This window comes from Littorina saxatilis, linkage group LG11 (assembly GCF_037325665.1).
Source record: "Littorina saxatilis isolate snail1 linkage group LG11, US_GU_Lsax_2.0, whole genome shotgun sequence".
In the NCBI taxonomy this organism is placed as follows: domain Eukaryota; kingdom Metazoa; phylum Mollusca; class Gastropoda; order Littorinimorpha; family Littorinidae; genus Littorina; species Littorina saxatilis.
This window is the reverse complement of record NC_090255.1, coordinates 10,566,704-10,587,058: the sequence shown is the minus strand read 5'-3', so window position 1 is coordinate 10,587,058 and position 20,355 is coordinate 10,566,704. Positions and strand designations below refer to the sequence as shown.

At 43.7% G+C, this 20,355-nt stretch overlaps 1 protein-coding gene across 1 annotated transcript in view; it reads right to left on the bottom strand.

Annotated features, from left to right (window-relative positions):
• LOC138979735 (dyslexia-associated protein KIAA0319-like protein) overlaps positions 1-20,355 on the bottom strand; it is a 100,993-nt gene that overhangs the window by 17,886 nt on the left and 62,752 nt on the right. The window contains exons 12-20 of the mRNA XM_070352476.1: positions 17,953-18,017; positions 14,281-14,438; positions 12,073-12,196; positions 11,539-11,671; positions 9,335-9,486; positions 7,725-7,876; positions 3,431-3,569; positions 3,083-3,153; positions 2,007-2,110 (exon numbers count right to left, since the gene is read on the bottom strand). Of these exons, the coding sequence (XP_070208577.1) occupies positions 2,007-2,110; positions 3,083-3,153; positions 3,431-3,569; positions 7,725-7,876; positions 9,335-9,486; positions 11,539-11,671; positions 12,073-12,196; positions 14,281-14,438; positions 17,953-18,017 (1,098 nt within the window). The remainder of the gene's footprint in view (positions 1-2,006; positions 2,111-3,082; positions 3,154-3,430; positions 3,570-7,724; positions 7,877-9,334; positions 9,487-11,538; positions 11,672-12,072; positions 12,197-14,280; positions 14,439-17,952; positions 18,018-20,355) is intronic.

The following is a 20,355-nucleotide window of genomic DNA, read 5'->3' as shown; positions in this document are numbered from 1 at the left end:
AATTGTCATATTTTGGTCAAGAATACAAACAACATTTTATGTTTCGATCGATTTTAGTTAAGGATTCCTTTTTTGTTTTAAGATTGAACATGCACAAACATGCACTCTTTTGTAGTCTCGGCTATCAGCCTAAATATGAGTTTTTGTAGTCTCGGCTATCAGCCTAAATATGAGTTTTTGTAGTCTCGGCTATCAGCCTAAATATGAGTTTTTGTAGTCTCGGCTACCAGCCTAAATATGAGTTTTTGTAGTCTCGGCTACCAGCCTAAATATGAGTTTTTGTAGTCTCGGCTATCAGCCTAAATATGAGTTTTTGTCACTCTTTTGTAGTCTCGGCTATCAGCCTAAATATGAGTTTTTGTCGGACTGTAACATCACACGGCTCAAAGAAGAAAAATCCAATGTTCAATCAATTGCTTTTTTTAAAAATTGTTACAACAGCTTTTGAGGCTATCCAAGACCGATGCAAGTTTGTTTCTTGACTTGTGGAGAGTACCTGCTATTCAGACTTGGTCGTGCGACAGACGTTTTCTTCCTCACGAGATTACGTTGATTGTCTAACGAAGCCGTGAGGCTGAGTTAGACATTAGTTAATCGAGTGTGGAAGAAAACTCTGTCACACGACCAAGTCAGAATAGCATTTATGTCTCACAGCTTCAACAGAGGAGAGAACAAACACGTTTTGCGTACTCAAGCTTGACAAACCTAAACACAGGAGCAGCCATTGTGGAGAGATCTACTTTTTGACGGAAGTGAACGAACAACTATGAATGACGTCTCGGTATATGTGAATGACGTCACAGTCATCGTCACAGTCTGTATCTTTTGAAGCATCGCATTCTTCATGATGTCTTTCTGTGTCTGCATCCGCGAAATGTTTGTTCTTTTTTGGAGTCTTTGTCATCTATGTTCAGAACTCTGTCCTTCTAGTTTCAGACTAACAGGCCTCCTGAACGAGCCACTTTCCAAGGGAAGCTAAACTCGCGTATGGAAACAGTACTGTCGTCTGGGATGCCGTTTTCAGTATTCTCAACGAAGAAACGACAACAGCAGGAGAAATAAAAGTCGTGTGTACATTTTGGGGCTTTAGGAGGGACGATTTCAAGTTTGAATCCGTTCTTGCACATGCTCCAAAGCGTGTAACATACAATCTTGCACACGTTTGCTTTAGTAGATGCAAAGAAGGAAAGCGGGTGACATACGGTCTTACAGAATACAGAATACAGAATAGAATACAGTATTTATTGAGCCAAGTGACATTAAAAAAACATTTTAAGCACAAGGAATTTAGCGTAGTGTTGGTAAAATCACGCACACACACACACACACCCACACACACACTGACACACTGTACAAGCCTGGCCAGATCAAAGATGATAAACCGAATTATTCACACAGGGTGGACTGTGCCTTTAAGAAAACTTAAAAGCTGTTCTTAATGTCCCTTCAACCCACTTAGCCATGCGCAGACCCTTACTGTCAAACCTCAAGTGTGGCAATTCACATTTTGGGGGAATTTTTCAGCGTAGCAAATGGTGTTTCTTCTTCTTCAGCGTTCCAGACATTCTGGTAACGTGTGAGCTCGTTGGCCCATTTGGGTTCCCCACCCTATACTCTAGAGCATAGTCAGCTTCACTCCGCTTTCGTTGGGTAGGCATGCTGGGTATTTTCGTGTTTCCATAACCCACTGAACTCCGACATGGATTACAGGATCTTTTCCGTGCGCACTTGGTCTTGTGCGTGTCACGAGCAGGTCTGCACATAAGTTGACCTGGGAGATCGGAAAAATCTCCACTCTTAACCCACCAGGCGGCAGCGACCGGGATTCAAACTCACGACCTCCCGATTAGGAGGCCAACGTCTTACCACTCCGCCCATCAAATGGTGTTTAAGTGTAGCATTGTCTAAAATGTATTCACACATCCACAATTAGGCTATTTTGTGCAAGAATATGTACATTTTTGAAAAGTTAATATAGAAATAAGAACCATAATAACAAGACTGACTTTCCCTGTGTCTGTTCGTGTTGGGTGGTCTGGAGCTGTACCACGGTGCCGCTGTGTTGTAGGGACTGGTGAATAAGTAGCTCCAGTTGTCTCACGATGCTCGTCTGCAAAGAAAAAAGTATTACAATCATGTTCTATCTATCTGCAGTCTAGATATCTGTTTTGGGATTAACAGATGTTCAAAACAATTCCTGTCAGGCAAGTTGGTACTATAGCATTACAATTTGATCTATGAACTCAAATTTGTTTTTTAACAGCAAAAAAACAACAACAAACCATAACCCCCCAAAATACAAAATAAACTACATAAACACAACAACAAAAAAACTTGTTTGTATTTTGATCTATCGATCAGCATTCAATCTGTGAGTGAGTGAGTTAGTTGAGTGAATAAGTATCATGTTTGCATGTGTGTAAATACTATGTTGGTGTGCACGTGTGTGTATGTGTATGTGTGTGTGTGTGTGTGTGTGTGTGTGTGTGTGTGTGTGTGTGTGTGTGTGTGAGTGTTTGAGTGTGTGCGTACATGTGTGTGTGTGTGTGTGTGTGTATAATTATATATGTGTGTGTGTGGGTGTGTGTGGGTGTGTGTGTGAGTGTTTGAGTGTGTGCGTACATGTGTGTGTTTGCATATGCATGCCGTGCAGCCTACATGTGTGCATGCATGCGTTTGTGCTTGGAGGTGTAGTCAGTGTTAGATGGGAGGAAGGGTTAAACTCCTCTCAACAGTCCCCCGTTTCTTTTAAGCGAGATTTGGCGAGTGAAGCGAATGGGGCGAGGAAGTAGTGTTTCTTGGGCAGTTCTCGCCGCGAGGAACGTTATGATTAGGCAAGCGCAGGCGAGGTGACTTTGGGGTCACTCGCTACATAAGAAAAAATGGCGGCCGAGGAGGCTGCCAATCCAATTGACTGTCCTTGGCTGTTTACCGACCAGTGCAGACGACCTATTTGGTATCAACCACTGGTGTTTAATTCTTGTGTAGCTGGCCATCAAACCGTTTCATATACACTCTCGCCTCCTAGCTCCGCGAAGCCGCAAGCATGTCTCGCCATATAGAAACACTCGTCAGCGCTCACCTTGTCTTCCTCGGTGAAGTGATGGATGTCTGTGTTGAGTACCATCTCCACCAGGTCATTGTAGTCAGCGCCTGAAATGTCAAATCAGCAATTTATGATATCATTACAGAGGAACCCCCCTTTTAACACTTAACTTTCTACCCCACCTATGTTGACCAAATTTTTTTTTAGCCGAGACCAGCTGTGCTGCAGCAGATCACTCAGAATAGTAGTAACTGTGTAGGAACTGTGTATCAACACGCTGAAATGCAAGCGTTAGATCGACATTTCAGGACACGGACACCCTTTACAACACAAATAGTCTTGCAAGTTTTCCCCCGCAAAAGAATTAAGTGGCATGGGACTCACCGTTTTTCACCAGCAGCGCCGCGGTGTCCTTGCTGCTAAGGCCCTGCTCGTCGGTGACGGTAAGGGTGAAGACATATCGCCCGGCAACAAGGTCCACCAGCTGTAACACCGCCTGGTGGTCGCTCCTGTTCACCACATTCTGCACAGCACACAACACACATCTCATTTTCATTTATTTTTATTACTTTATTATCCTATCGCTGGGAAATTCGGGTCGCTTCTTTCCAGTGGAAAGCTAGCAGCAACAGAGTCGTGCAACTTAGGTGTGTGCGTGTTTAGGTGTTATCTGCCACCTGCACTTATGGCAGAATGACATAGGCCTTTTACATGCCACAGTGGTGACACGTGGGTGGAACATGGATACTGTCTCTGAGTCTGCACATAAAGTTGACCCATGTCCGCCCCAGCCAGGATTCGAACCCGTGACTCTCAGATCACAAGTCCAGTACTCCACCAACTGAACTACCCCCCCCCCCCCCCCCCATCCCTCACCCCGGCCTCATTACACTTTCTACACAGCACACACATCTCATTCCTCTCTTGTGCTGCCTTACATGTAGTTGTATGTGAAACGTGTTCATAAGTGCCAAGCCTTACATGTAGTTGTTTGTGAAACGTGTTCATAAGTGCCAAGCCTTACATGTAGTTGTTTGTGAAACGTGTTCATAAGTGCCAAGCCTGTCATCGTTTTGCAAATGAGTGCATCATTATCATTAACCCCTTCACTGCCCACCCCGTATGTAATACGTGGTCATTTTCGGTTTGTCCTACGCCCATAACCGTATCTCATACGTGGGATTTGTGTCAACAACATTTCAGGACATTTCTGAAAACTAAATGGGAGGTAACCACTGTCCCAGTACTTGTAGGGGTTCTAAATACAGTTCTTTCCCTTAGACCGTTCGGATAATGCTGTTATACTGTGGCAGTGAAGGGGTTAATGCTGAAACATTGCAGGAGCCAGTAAAAATGGAAACAGATATGTGTCATAGGTATCATTGCTTGCAGCTGGTCTTTCAAGGATCTGCATTTGGGAACTCCAGCGAGCGGTATTGGGCGCTCCGTGCTAAGAATAGATGATGTTTCGAAATAAAAAGTAAATCCACACGTGCTGCTGTTCATACGTTCTCAACACACCCCTCGCTAGAGGTTGGCCTCTCAATGTTTGTCAACACACCCCTCGCTAGAGGTTGGCCTCTCAATGTTTGTCAACACACCCCTCGCTAGAGGTTGGCCTCTCAATGTGTGTCAACACACCCCTGGCTAGAGGTTGGCCTCTCAATGTTTGTCAACACACCCCTGGCTAGAGGTTGGCCTCTCAATGTTTGTCAACACACCCCTGGCTAGAGGTTGGCCTCTCAATGTTTGTCAACACACTCCTCGCTAGAGGTTGGCCTCTCAATGTTTCTCAACACACCCCTCGCTAGAGGTTGGCCTCTCAATGTTTGTCAACACACCCCTCGCTAGAGGTTGGCCTCTCAATGTTTGTCAACACACCCCTCGCTAGAGGTTGGCCTCTCAATGTTTGTCAACACACCCCTCGCTAGAGGTTGGCCTCTCAATGTTTGTCAACACACCCCTCGCTAGAGGTTGGCCTCTCAATGTTTGTCAACACACCCCTGGCTAGAGGTTGGCCTCTCAATGTTTGTCAACACACCCCTGGCTAGAGGTTGGCCTCTCAATGTTTGTCAACACACCCCTCGTTAGAGGTTGGCCTCTCAATGTGTGTCAACACATCCCTCGCTAGAGGTTGGCCTCTCAATGTTTGTCAACACACCCCTCGCTAGAGGTTGGCCTCTCAATGTTTGTCAACACACCCCTTGCTAGAGGTTGGCCTCTCAATGTTTGTCAACACATCCCTCGCTAGAGGTTGGCCTCTCAATGTTTGTCAACACACCCCTCGCTAGAGGTTGGCCTCTCAATGTGTGTCAACACATCCCTCGCTAGAGGTTGGCCTCTCAATGTTTGTCAACACACCCCTTGCTAGAGGTTGGCCTCTCAATGTTTGTCAACACACCCCTGGCTAGAGGTTGGCCTCTCAATGTTTGTCAACACACCCCTGGCTAGAGGTTGGCCTCTCAATGTTTGTCAACACACCCCTCGCTAGAGGTTGGCCTCTCAATGTTTGTCAACACACCCCTCGCTAGAGGTTGGCCTCTCAATGTTTGTCAACACACCCCTGGCTAGAGGTTGGCCTCTCAATGTTTGTCAACACACCCCTCGCTAGAGGTTGGCCTCTCAATGTTTGTCAACACACCCCTCGCTAGAGGTTGGCCTCTCAATGTTTGTCAACACACCCCTCGCTAGAGGTTGGCCTCTCAATGTTTGTCAACACACCCCTCGCTAGAGGTTGGCCTCTCAATGTTTGTCAACACACCCCTGGCTAGAGGTTGGCCTCTCAATGTTTGTCAACACACCCCTCGCTAGAGGTTGGCCTCTCAATGTTTGTCAACACATCCCTCGCTAGAGGTTGGCCTCTCAATGTTTGTCAACACACCCCTCGCTAGAGGTTGGCCTCTCAATGTTTGTCAACACACCCCTCGCTAGAGGTTGGCCTCTCAATGTTTGTCAACACACCCCTCGCTAGAGGTTGGCCTCTCAATGTTTGTCAACACATCCCTCGCTAGAGGTTGGCCTCTCAATGTTTGTCAACACACCCCTCGCTAGAGGTTGGCCTCTCAATGTTTGTCAACACACCCCTCGCTAGAGGTTGGCCTCTCAATGTTTGTCAACACACCCCTCGCTAGAGGTTGGCCTCTCAATGTTTGTCAACACACCCCTCGCTAGAGGTTGGCCTCTCAATGTTTGTCAACACACCCCTCGCTAGAGGTTGGCCTCTCAATGTTTGTCAACACACCCCTCGCTAGAGGTTGGCCTCTCAATGTTTGTCAACACACCCCTTGCTAGAGGTTGGCCTCTCAATGTGTGTCAACACATCCCTCGCTAGAGGTTGGCCTCTCAATGTTTGTCAACACACCCCTCGCTAGAGGTTGGCCTCTCAATGTTTGTCAACACACCCCTCGCTAGAGGTTGGCCTCTCAATGTGTGTCAACACATCCCTCGCTAGAGGTTGGCCTCTTAATGTTTGTCAACACACCCCTGGCTAGAGGTTGGCCTCTCAATGTTTGTCAACACACCCCTCGCTAGAGGTTGGCCTCTCAATGTTTGTCAACACACCCCTCGCTAGAGGTTGGCCTCTCAATGTTTGTCAACACACCCCTCGCTAGAGGTTGGCCTCTCAATGTTTGTCAACACACCCCTCGCTAGAGGTTGGCCTCTCAATGTTTGTCAACACACCCCTGGCTAGAGGTTGGCCTCTCAATGTTTGTCAACACACCCCTGGCTAGAGGTTGGCCTCTCAATGTTTGTCAACACACCCCTGGCTAGAGGTTGGCCTCTCAATGTTTGTCAACACACCCCTCGCTAGAGGTTGGCCTCTCAATGTTTGTCAACACACCCCTCGCTAGAGGTTGGCCTCTCAATGTTTGTCAACACACCCCTCGCTAGAGGTTGGCCTCTCAATGTTTGTCAACACACCCCTCGCTAGAGGTTGGCCTCTCAATGTTTGTCAACACACCCCTCGCTAGAGGTTGGCCTCTCAATGTTTGTCAACACACCCCTCGCTAGAGGTTGGCCTCTCAATGTTTGTCAACACACCCCTGGCTAGAGGTTGGCCTCTCAATGTTTGTCAACACACCCCTGGCTAGAGGTTGGCCTCTCAATGTTTGTCAACACACCCCTCGCTAGAGGTTGGCCTCTCAATGTTTGTCAACACACCCCTCGCTAGAGGTTGGCCTCTCAATGTTTGTCAACACACCCCTCGCTAGAGGTTGGCCTCTCAATGTTTGTCAACACACCCCTCGCTAGAGGTTGGCCTCTCAATGTTTGTCAACACACCCCTCGCTAGAGGTTGGCCTCTCAATGTTTGTCAACACACCCCTTGCTAGAGGTTGGCCTCTCAATGTTTGTCAACACACCCCTTGCTAGAGGTTGGCCTCTCAATGTTTGTCAACACACCCCTCGCTGGAGGTTGGCCTCTCAATGTTTGTCAACACACCCCTTGCTAGAGGTTGGCCTCTCAATGTGTGTCAACACACCCCTCGCTAGAGGTTGGCCTCTCAATGTTTGTCAACACACCCCTCGCTAGAGGTTGGCCTCTCAATGTTTGTCAACACACCCCTCGCTAGAGGTTGGCCTCTCAATGTTTGTCCCAAGTAAAAGCAAGGGTATTCACTCTCTCACAACCCATACAGAGTTATTTTGGGAATTTTTCTATTAAAACCAATCAACTCACCCCAGCCGCCAGACTCTCACTGTCGCGTTCCCACAGGTAGGAGGCGATGCCACGATCGTCGGACGACGCTGAGCCGTCCAGAGCCACCAGGGACACCGGTAGCAGCACCACTCGGTCACCGCCCGCCTTTGCCACCGGGGGACGGTTCTCGTCTGGCGGAGTACAAAAAACATGTTTGAGCAAGTGTCTGAGATGTAAATAGAAAACTATTGTGTATGAATGAAAGACTGTGATACTGCTTCTGTCTTCTTCTGTCTTTAAGGGCTGCAACTCCCACATACACTTTCATTTTGAAAGAGCAGGTTTTTCAGAGCATGACAGCTGTTGTTTTTTCACTGCCATTTCCGTAGTTATACTCGCTATAACCCTGTAGAATGATTTACTTAGTCTGAAGCACAAAAACATCAAAATTGCCAAGAATTGAGTAACGCCAAAATTCCAGGACGACGACCAAATGCTTTCTACAACTCCCCTTCGCCGTGTCCATTAAAGAAGACTGTTTGTATATATCCTATTTTGAGTTTAATGAAGTGGACTAGCAATGATATTAACCATAATGTATTACTGATTATAAAGGATAAACGAGAAAATGTACGAGAATGTATGTGAGGGTGCGGGTATGGATATGTGTGGTTTGGGTGATGTGTGTACTGATGTGTACTTATACAGGGTCCCCACTGGTTTTTAGAAACAAAATTCCATGACTTTTCCATGACTTTCCATGAGCCTCAATAACATTTTCCATGACTAGATCCACAGGTCGCCATTTCCGAACACGCAAATTTTTTACGTCTTGTCACTGCCAGTTTTGACACTGGCTTGCTTTGCACTGAATTTGAGTCAGTTTCTACGCAGTGTCTCTTCGACAAGCAAGTCAAGCATTTGCTACGCAGTCAGATTATCGGTAATGTTTGCTGGTCCTGTCATTTCACTAAACTGGATCAGCCACTGTTTGTATCCATCTGCACTTTCGTAAATTCCGTTTCGTAGCGGTCACTGTGACTTGACGAACTGTCATTTTTTTCACCGCGATATACAGTTCATTGCGAAGATCTTCCTCGGTAATTCGTTCCGATTCCGCATACTTTTTGTTGTCAAGAAACAACTGGAAAGAAAGTTTCAAACTCATCATCCTCCATCTTGCTTGTCGAAGCGCTAAAGTACTTTATCGATGCAAAAACAAAAGCAGAAAACTTTTTTTTCGACGAAACCGACTCAAATGCAGCGCAGACGACACGACGAGATAACGGAAGGAAGTGAGCCTCGCTTTGGCTCAAGTGCCGTTAAAAATACCGTTATTCTCGTATGCAAATACGAACGAGAAGTTGGTCATATGAACACGCCTTGTGCTGGCTGGGCAACGAAAATCGCCGCTGGCGTGCTAAAGGTTAATTTTTCTTTCTTTCTTATTTTTGTTAAATTCCATGACTTTCCATGACTTGAATTGAAATTCCATGACTTTCCAGGCCTGGAAAATTAAAAATCAAATTCCATGACTTTCCAGGTTTTCCATGACCTGTACGAACCCTGCTTATATGTGTCCATATGTTCTGAGAGTGTGATTTTATGTGATGTTATCTCGTACACGAGCCATAAGAAAATAATCTCACCCTGCTTGACGTGAACTTTGAGCTTGTCCGTTGACGTCTGACCCTCAGCGTCTGTGACGGTCAGCTTGAACTCGTAGTCGCCTGTCTTGATGTCACCCGTTACTACGGCCACCGCCTGGTCATTGTTGGGCATGTTGAGCGTGTAGTCTCCTCTGTCAATACAAAATTAAATGCTTTTACAGTGGCCGAGATGCCAACCCCTGTACAATTGAAACCCCTTTTAAGATCTCCAAAAATCTGAGAAAGTCAAGTCTTAAAATGGGGGTAAATTTATAGAGGCTTTGAACAGACCGCCTTTAACCATCAGGTTAGCAGAGATTTGAACCTTGAACCCTCACACATCATAAGGTTAAGGATAGGATAAGATTTCATTTAGTCCTGTGAGGTTAACCCCACTGAAATTCAGGCTGCTTTCTCACTGGGGCAAGCGAGCTGACAAACAGTTATTTGTTTTCAGACCTGGGAACCCCTGTTTTGCACTTGGAGTATTATCAAACAAACTTGATGTATTTTCCAAAAAATGAGCGTACTCCACACAGCGTTTGCACATCCATGATTAAAACATGCCTCATGCGCGTCCGTCACACCGTTAATTAAGTTTACCTATACATTTAAAACAAATGCTTTTTTCAATTTTTACTGACAAAAACTGTACCGTATTTGACGGACTACAAGCCGCGACTTTAAAAAAAAAATCGCATTGCGGCTTATAAAAAGATGCGGCTAAAACGTTACCTAAACTTGAATAGCATTCACCTAATGGAAGTCGCCGCGGATTTTCATTTCGCTCGATTAGCGATTACCGGTACTTTATTAGCTCTCTACTCAAGACTCGGCGCTTTTCTTTCTTTCGCGAATCTTCGTTTGTCAACAAGTCGTCGTGACAAGCGTACAGAGAAACACCGGATGTATCAGGATCTCACGCGTGCGAGATTTCGTTTTTTTGTGTCTCGCGATAGTTGGAGGAGCGAGAGCCGCCATGTTGGTTTAAGCATGTTTATTCAAATTCTCATACACACATTTCAAACAATAACAACATTGAGAACGTTAACAAGCAGATTGCTTATGGACACGTTCTTGAACTTATAATCAATACACATTCAGATAGCAAAACATGGCGAACAAGTGATAGCTTCAACACTTATCTTGATAATCTTTAATTATATTTTATACAAATAGGGTAAAGAGAGAGAGAGAGAGAGAGAGAGAGAGAGAGAGAGAGAGAGAGAGAGAGAGAGAGAGAGAGAGAGAGAGAGAGAGAGAGAGAGAGAGAGAGAGAGAGGGAGAGAGAGAGAGGGAGGGAGAGAATGCCTGGCTACATCAATTGCACAGTTAATATAATATCAGCCGAAGCGATTAGTTAACATAACATAGTCTTGTACAACAGAGAATATTTTCGTGTTCAAAGATATAGTTAAATCAGTATTTCCAAACAAGAGTGTTTTGGCAGACTATTGAATAAAATGGTTCTATGTTCTTTAAATGAGCCGCCATGTTGTGTTTTCGTCTGCTCAAAATGTGCGCAAAAGTCGTAAATCATCCCCAAAAAGCTTATTCCGGGCGGGACTTCATGTGTGTGTTGGTTACAAATTGTGTGTGTGTGATATTTTTCTTCAAGCTTTTTCACTTTTCTTCTTTGTTTCACTTGTTTATTCTCGGAGCCGATTTCGCCAAATACCGTACTTTTGTTTGCCTGGTTGTTTTGATTGATTGACACGATCCGATTATATGTTTTTTGACGGCTAATATAGTGACGTAATCATGTGCCAAAATACTGGATCGGCTTTAGGATGGGCTTGTGAAGAAAAGTAGTGTAGGAATTTTTCTCGTCGTATTTTTTTCCCACTGACCGTACTGAGCGTATTCTCGACAATCATGCGTACAAAATACGGCGAAATCGTATGGGTTCCCAGGTCTGTGTTTTGTTTTGTCATGCATGCGCATATTCATGTTTCAAAGCCCTGAGGCTTGGGATCTTTTTCGTGCACATGCACGGGTGTTCCGAAACCGAGGAGAGTCTGCACAAAGTAAACTAAATCCCTCGCCCAACTTGGGGATCGAACCAACGCCTATAGCAACAACTGGTTTTGAAGCCAGTGCCGCTATACCAACTGAGCTATATCCTTGCACCCACAAGGAAGGGCGACAATCTAACCGCTAGGAGACATTGCACCCATCAGTGAACGGGTCAAACGGCTTCATACCCTGTCTGCGCCCACTTGTAGGCAGTGATGGCCTTGTCGTCCGTACTGTTACGTCCGTCTAACACAATGCTGTCCGTCGGCAGCATCACCGTTATCTCCCCTGCTGTCTTGGCTACCGGTGGGTGGTTCGTTTCTGTTAGAAAGAAATCACAATAGTAAATAAAATAAATAAAAAAATGAATGGATGATTGGATAAATGAACAAACAAACAAACAAATAGCAAAATTGATTCACTGGGTGTAACTGCTAATGCTATGCAGTGACATTCCGTACTTCCCAAATTCACATGAAGCCAAACAACACAAAAATATTATCTAAAATCTTTTTTTCTTCACAGCACTATACTGTCCCACACACAATTATTCAGTTCTTTCTTCTTTATTCACGGCACTTAGTACTGTCTCACACACACACACACACACTCACCGGTACACACACACACACACACACACACACACACACACACACACACACACACACACACACACACACACACTTACACACACACAGTGAAGATATAATCGAACACCTCACCTGGTTTAACATACACGTGCACATTAGCCATGTCCTCGTTTCCGCCTGTGTCTGTGACCTTGAGGGTGAAGGTGTAATCCCCAAGTTCAAGGTTGTTCAACTCCAGACATGACGTGCGCACACCCTACAACAAATACAGAAAATGTGAAAATAAAATAGCCAAGAAAACGGCGATTTTTGGGGCTTCAGTCACTGATCTAAAAATAGTGGATAGCACGTCCCGTCCCAACTTTGACGCCACCGGATCCACCATCTTGGGACACCGTTCAGTACTGCGAGAGAAGACTGCTGTCAACTCCTGAAACTACGATTATTTCCCTTGGACCATGTTTGTCAGTGTGGTGGGGTATAGTAAGATGGCGGCACTCTGGTTACGCTGTTTCGTTGGCTGTGCGCTATCCATTATTTTTAGATCAATGGGTTCAGTCAGTCCATGGGAAATAACTCCTGCAATTTCAAACATGCTGTAAAAAAAAGGTTGCCTCCCTTCCACCACACAATCACATAATCTCAAAGGAGTTGCTTCTCTCCCTTGACTGCAGCGCTTTCAAGGCAGAGCAAGTGGTGACATCTATATATATATATATACGACTAGTGTCTGTCTGTCTGTCTGTCTGTCTGTTCGCGATGCACGCCCAAAGTTCTCCGTGGATCTTTTTCAAATTTGGACACCGTATTCAGCTACACCCAGGACACAGCCTCATCGCAGCCGGGTATTCGGTTCTACTTCTTCCCGGCGAAGCCGAACCCGGCGAAGCGGGTATTCATCTAGTGTTCTATAAATGTGTATTATAGTGGGTGTGTGTGTGCATGTGTTTGTGATAATGTGTTATTATAGTGCAATGAGTTATTCATTGATGTGTGTGTGATAATGTGTTATTATAGTGCAATGAGTTATTCATTGATGTGTGTGTGATAATGTGTTATTATAGTGCAATGAGTTATTCATTGATGTGTGTGTGATAATGTGTTATTATAGTGCAATGAGTTATTCATTGATGTGTGTGTGATAATGTGTTATTACAGTGCAATGAGTTATTCATTGATGTGTGTGTGATAATGTGTTATTACAGTGCAATGAGTTATTCATTGATGTGTGTGTGATAATGTGTTATTATAGTGCAATGAGTTATTCATTGATGTGTGTGTGATAATGTGTTATTATAGTGCAATGAGTTATTCATTGATGTGTGTGTGTGATAATGTGTTATTATAGTGCAATGAGTTATTCATTGATGTGTGTGTGATAATGTGTTATTATAGTGCAATGAGTTATTCATTGATGTGTGTGTGATAATGTGTTATTATAGTGCAATGAGTTATTCATTGATGTGTGAGTGATTGCACAGTACATGACGTTAAATATTATTGTTTTTCCCCCCAATGATTGTACACAGCTTTGAGCAGGGTTTAAACCCCGGGATACACTTTAAGTTCCAAAAGCAACTCACGTACCCCTCTAATAAGTCCTTGTATTCAGTCCATCACCCCCCCCCCCCCCCCCCCCCCCCCCGCCAAGAAAACCAACTTTTCTGTTACTCAAATCTGCAAAATGTTATTTACATCAATTTTAAAACTCCCTTCCTTTTGAGACCACATTTTTCTCAGAATAATTAAGAGTTCCAATTTATGCCATATTCACCGTCTTGTCTGCAGTGAGGGTGTTGGATACAAACTGGCAATGCCCTCCCTTCCCCCTCCTCCCCCACTCCCTCCCCACCTGCGCTTTATTAGACCCCGACTTACTCTTTTAAGGTCTGATGTTCTCAGGATGTTTTTCTTGAAGCCTTAAAAGGACGGTTCCAGTGTATAACTGTATGCAAACCTGGGAACCCCTGTTTTGCACTTGGAGTATTCTCAAGCAAACTTGGTGTATTTTCAGAAAAATGAGCGTACTCCACACAGCATTTGAACATCCATGATTCAAACTTTTTTCACATGCGTCCGTCGCACCGGTAATTAAATTTACCAATACATGTAGTCAATACGTTTAAAACAAATGCTTCTTTCAATGTTTGCTGACAAAAACAGTAACCATGTTTCAAACTATGAGATCCGCTTCGGGATGCGCTTGTGAAGAAAAGTAGTCTAGGAATTTTTTCTCGTCATATTTTTTCCACTGACCACACTGCTCGTATTCTAGACAATAATACGTAAAAAATACGACGAAATCGTATGGGTTCCCAGGTCTGTGTATGCCATACTCACGGTCATGTCAGCAGTGAGTTTGTCCGATTTCTTGATCCACTCATAGGTGGCGATGCCCTTGTCGTCGGTCGAGGCGTTGCCGCACAGCACTGCCGACTTCTTGGGAAGGCGGATGACCATGTCCGACCCTGCGTTTGCCTTGGGCGGGTAGTCCGTCTCTGTCAACACACAATCATCTTAATACAGTCAAACCTGCCCCCCCCCCCCCCCCCCCCCGGCTGTTCCCAGTGCTTCATTCCTGCTACTTTAGCTGCAGGCTATTTTAGCACCTATCCTTTCCAAGTCAAGTCAAGTCAATATTTATTTCAAAAACCCCTAGGGTTACATGAATAAAATAAAAATTGCAATAAACCAGACATGAGACCAGCAAATGTTCAAAAAGTAGGAAAGTGAGCCGGGGTCCAGACGGAAAATGAATGTTAGAATTATAAAGGCCATTTTGGGGCCTCTCCTGATAGCAAAAAATGAGATCATGCCTTTTTAAAAAGCTATAAAACCCACAAGAATAATATGTTTTAGCATTTTAAACAAAAGTGTGATATATAACAATCACACACACACACAAAACTTTCCCCTTCTTTTTTCAGTTGCTAATGAAAGATGAAACACCCGACTACGTTCTCATCAACTAATTTCGGTGGTGCACTCGCCCTATCGCAAAAAGAAAAAAATGACAAAAGTTCGCTTGCATTTATTTTATAGAATTCTTGTGACCTGGCGACAAAAATGTCGATGCACCTCTAGCCCTATGTATCTGCTAGTGGTACCGGTCAGTATCGTCCACAACCAACCACTCAAAACGACGTACTTTGCCGTAACCTGACCCTGGGGTCCGGAGCCAAATCGCCGACCGGATTTTTGAGTCGGCGTGGTTTGCAGCGAGAGTTATCTTTTCCTAGCTTGCCCCCATGCATAGATGCTACACCAAGTCCGTATTTCACCACGCAGTGACCGTTGTCGCACCACGTGCACACGGCCTGACCAGGAATGGATATCTTGGCGATACTGTCGCCAATGAGCTGGCGCCTTTCTTTCTTGTTTTTAGTGACAGTCACTTCTTCTGACAGCCAGTTGGCTTTCCACTTGTTTTTTACACTTTGGTCGTCGATCGTAAGAGCTTCCACAGCCGACAAAACAATACGGAATCCAGACGCCCTGATGCTACCTTTTTCACCTTCGGCGTTTGGAGATCGGCAGCCAATCAAAACAACCCACAAACCGCCATCGGTGAATAATTAAGCCCCGGCGATAATCGTCGGAGATCGACAGCCAATCAAACGCGACCCATGATACTGCTATGGGTTCACGCGAGTGCTGGGGTGCGAATGCACTGACTTCAGACGCAGACAGCTTCAGCTGAACGGTTCATACCACCACCTATGGGTTCACGCGAGTGCTGGGGTGCGAATGCACTGACTTCAGACGCAGACAGCTTCAGCTGAACGGTTCATACCACCACCCCCCTCCCCCCTTTTTTCTCAACGAATTTGCATCGATCTCAAGAATGGTCTGTGAGCTAAGGAAAATATCGGAATTCTGATAAAAATCGGACCAGTCCCATGTCTGAATAAACACGACAAAAAAGATATATGTATTTATGAGACACAACACTTCTAATTAACCGAAAATGAATCAAGCTTAATTCATAACAAAATAATTGTAATCATACTTTTTTTTTTACAGGAATGTATATGTTTCTGTGTTTGTTTTTGTTTTAATAAAAAAAAAAAAATCCCTGTGATCAAATAATCAGAACTCTTTCAAAATACTCTTAATAAAATATATTAAATTCAATAACTTTCGTTTCTTTGTTAATTCAAATAAATGTTTAAATTTGACTGCATTTGAATTTCTACGAAAATACAATGGTAAAAACCTTTTCCTCACATTTTCAAAAAAATGACACTGAAATATATAATGAAATTCATCCCCGAGTTCTCCAGACTGGCATTTAACACATTCTTTCGTTATGTGGTATATTTAACATTCGGCCTTTCTGTATTGGTAATTTATGATTTAATGTTCTAAAACGTAAAAAAGAGAGTGCTAGGTTATTGGGTAAAATGTTCAAATAATTTTCAAATATAAATGTATCTTTAAACAATCTATAATTCAAACAAGTTTCTTTTTCATTTAATTCTGAAAACCACGATTGTATATAATTTATTGATCTTTTAGGCATTGCAACGTTTTCAATTTAAACCATTTTTCAGAACATCGTAAATTAAACTGGTCATGCCAAAAACCACTAAGACCAAGAGCATTTAAAGTTGTTCCCCACAGTAGAGAGAACAAAGCAGCTAGTAGCTCTCTCAGTGCTATGCACAGAGAAGGCCAATCTCCCGGTATGTATAGCGCGGAAGCCGTTGGGTATAACAGGCAAGCGAGCTTAACAGTGTGCTGGCTGCAGCTGCTGGTTGCTGGCGACGGGAACCAATCCAAATGTGCCTCCAGACATACAGTTTTGTGGATGGCTGAGGGAGAAGCCTCGAGACAAGCCGAATAACCAAATCGCCTCCAGACTCAGATAACTTGGGAGCAGAGGCTACAGCTCCACAAGCGTTTCAGACACAAAATGTGCCTCCAGACACGCATAGGACCTTAGACTGCCGAGGCTGTGGCATCTAAGGCTCTTTATAACCAAACCGCCTCAAGACAAACCACCAGACGGCAAGGCACTTGCCCCTGGCACTGTGACATCACAACTCTATTCAAAGTGAAAAGAGACCCACAACGGCAGCGCTGACACATAATTATCCAGCTGGATCTCAAAACTAACTCCATGACGCTACTTGAAACCACCTCCAGTTCGGGTGCCTCGTTGACTGGGAGCTAGAGCGCGACAACCATGCGGTGGCCCTTTTCATTTTTATTTTTTCTGTCTCTTTTTTTTCCTCCATCTAAAGTCGTGGTCAAACCTGGGAACATACCCCTAGTGGTTTTACCGTGAGGGCATTAACATTACTTATCATCAGCTGCTGGGAGCCAAACTGCCCTCTGCTGGGCTATTTTTAACTCACACTGAAACACAAGCTAGGAACAGCCATGGCGCTGACGACCACCTCTCGGTGATGACAACGGCTGGCCATTAAGACCACCCATGGATTCAGATCCCCGACAATGTTATTGCTGTATCATTCAACTTTCAATAGCCACCACCCATGGATTCAGATCCCCGACAATGTTATTGCTGTATCATTCAACTTTCAATAGCCACCACCCATGGATTCAGATCCCCGACAATGTTATTGCTGTATCATTCAACTTTCAATAGCCACCACCCATGGATTCAGATCCCCGACAATGTTATTGCTGTATCATTCAATTTTCAATAGCCACCACCCATGGATTCAGATCCCCGACAATGTTATTGCTGTATCATTCAACTTTCAATAGCCACCACCCATGGATTCAGATCCCCGACAATGTTATTGCTGTATAATTCAACTTTCAATAGCCACCACCCATGGATTCAGATCCCCGACAATGTTATTGCTGTATCATTCAACTGTTAATAGCCACCACCCATGGATTCAGATCCCTGACAATGTTATTGCTGTATCATTCAACTTTCAATAGCCACCACCTGTCATGAATGACCACTTTCAGGTCGGTCCCTTGAGTGGACGTAATCGACAGGTTCCACTGTTCATTATATTTATAGAGTCTCACCTTTGATGACTGTTACATTAGCGTATGTGGAGTTGATGTCACCATCTGTATCTGTCACAGTCAACCTGATGAAAAGAAAAGGCATAATTAAATCAACACTCACTTTGAAGAAACACATGCAAGCATAAATTCTCCCTTTAAGTTTAACCCTTTAGCCTGTCCTTAACCCCTTCACTGCCACAGTGGTAATAACTTATCCGAACGGTCTATGGGAAAGAACTGTGTTTAGAACCCCTACAAATACTTGGACAGTGGTTACCTCCCATTTAGTTTTCAGAAATGTCCTGAAATGTTGTTGACACAAATCCCACGTATGAGATACGGTTATGGGCGTACGATAAACAGAAAATGACCACGTATTACATACGGGGTGGGCAGTGAAGGGGTTAATTGAGCCCAAAGCCGACTTCACGAAGTCTTTTAACCGAAAACTCAGTGCTAAAGCTTTGTGTCCAGTATATTTGGAGTAGTCGACTTCACCCAGTCAAGGACAGGCTTTACAGCTCCTTGATATTAATAGTCTATGTTCAGAAATGACTTCGTATAGGTTGTGGAAGAGTTTAGCTTTCCTGTATTTGTCCTTGCTCTTCCATAGAAACACTGAGGCAAGTTACAGTCGTGACATTGTACTCGCTTGACTGTGTTTCTGCGGAAACCAGCAACTCGACCCATAAAAACTTGACAGAGATATTTCCGGAAATCATGTACAGTGGAACCCCCTGTTTAAAACCCCCCTAATTTCAGACCTTCCCCTGTTTCAGACCCCCTAATTTCAGACCTTCCCCTGTTTCAGACCCCCTAATTTCAGACCTTCCCTTTTTAAGACCCACTAATTTCAGACCTTGCCCTTTTTAAGACCCCCTAATTTCAGACCTTCCCCTTTTTAAGACCCCCTAATTTCAGACCTTCCCCTTTTTAAGACCCACTAATTTCAGACCTTGCCCTTTTTAAGACCCCCTAATTTCAGACCTTGCTTTTCCAGACTTCCTGTTCATACCCTTTGTAAATGTACCCCCATTTCAAACATCCCTCCTTTATAAGACCTGGATTTACTAATCTGTGATATTCGTAATGTGATTGCTCTGCTGTGAAACCCAACTCCTGTGTTATGAGTGGGTAAATGTACATAGTGCAATATTATATTTGATTGTGATAGTCTTAATCGACGTGTGACCTTCTTTAGATTTTATCTGTAAATTTATTCAACTTGAAGATGACACGGACAACACTTTAGGTCAGTGTTATTGGAAGTATGATAGGTGTGCTTGTTATTACATACGTGAACCCATGTTTTATGTTTTATGTGTGTTGTCCTTTTGTCCAATTGTTGTTATAATCGTTTACAGGCAGGCTGAGGGTGTGCCGAAGAAAATTTTCCATTTTTATGTAACATTTTAATGGACAATAAAGTGTTGTTATTGTTATTTTATTATTATTTCTTCGATTTTTGGAGAGGGTAAAAAGGAGGTTCCACTGTATTGGGAGGGGTCCTCTCATCAGAGGGGGCTCACTTGACAGGTACCACTGTTTGTGAAAATGAGGACACGGTCTCCTTTCATAACAAGCTGTTTCCAACATTCACCGACATACACTGGCAATTACAACCATACGATTCATGTTTTCATTACCAACAGCTTTGACACTTGTTTCAAGAGCAAAATAAAGTTTTGATGATGACGTCTGAAATTTGATATAGTGTTTACTACTATTATTACCTCAACTACGCAGAATAACTTACACTGAATTTCTTTCTGGTTTTCAGTTTGGCATAAAAGTAAAAGTAAGGGAAAAACAATCGCGTAAGGCGAAATTACTACATTTAGTCAAGCTGTGGAACTCACTGCATTTTTTTTACAATGACCGTAGTCCGCCGCTTGTGCAAAACGGAGTGAAACTGACGAGCCTGTTTAGCGCGGTAGTGGTTTCGCTGTGCTGCATAGCACGCTTTTCTGTGCCTCTCTTCGTTTTAACTTTCTGAGCGTGTTTTTAATCCAAACATATCATATCTATATGTTTTTGAAATCAGGAACCGACAAGGAATAAGATGAAATTGTTTTTAAATCGATTTCGGAAATTTAATTTTGATCATAATTTTTATATTTTTAATTTTCAGAGCTTGTTTTTAATCCAAATATAACATATGTATATGTTTTTGGAATCAGAAAATGACGAAGAATAAGATGAAATTGTTTTTGGATCGTTTAATAAAAAAAATTACAAGTTTCCGATTTTTAATGACCAAACTCACTCATTAGTTTTTAAGCCACCAAGCTGAAATGCAATACCAAACCCCGGCCTTCGTCGAAGATTGCTTGGCCAAAATTTCAATCAATTTAATTGAAAAATGAGGGTGTGACAGTGCCGCCTCAACTTTTACAAAAAGCCGGATATGACGTCATCAAA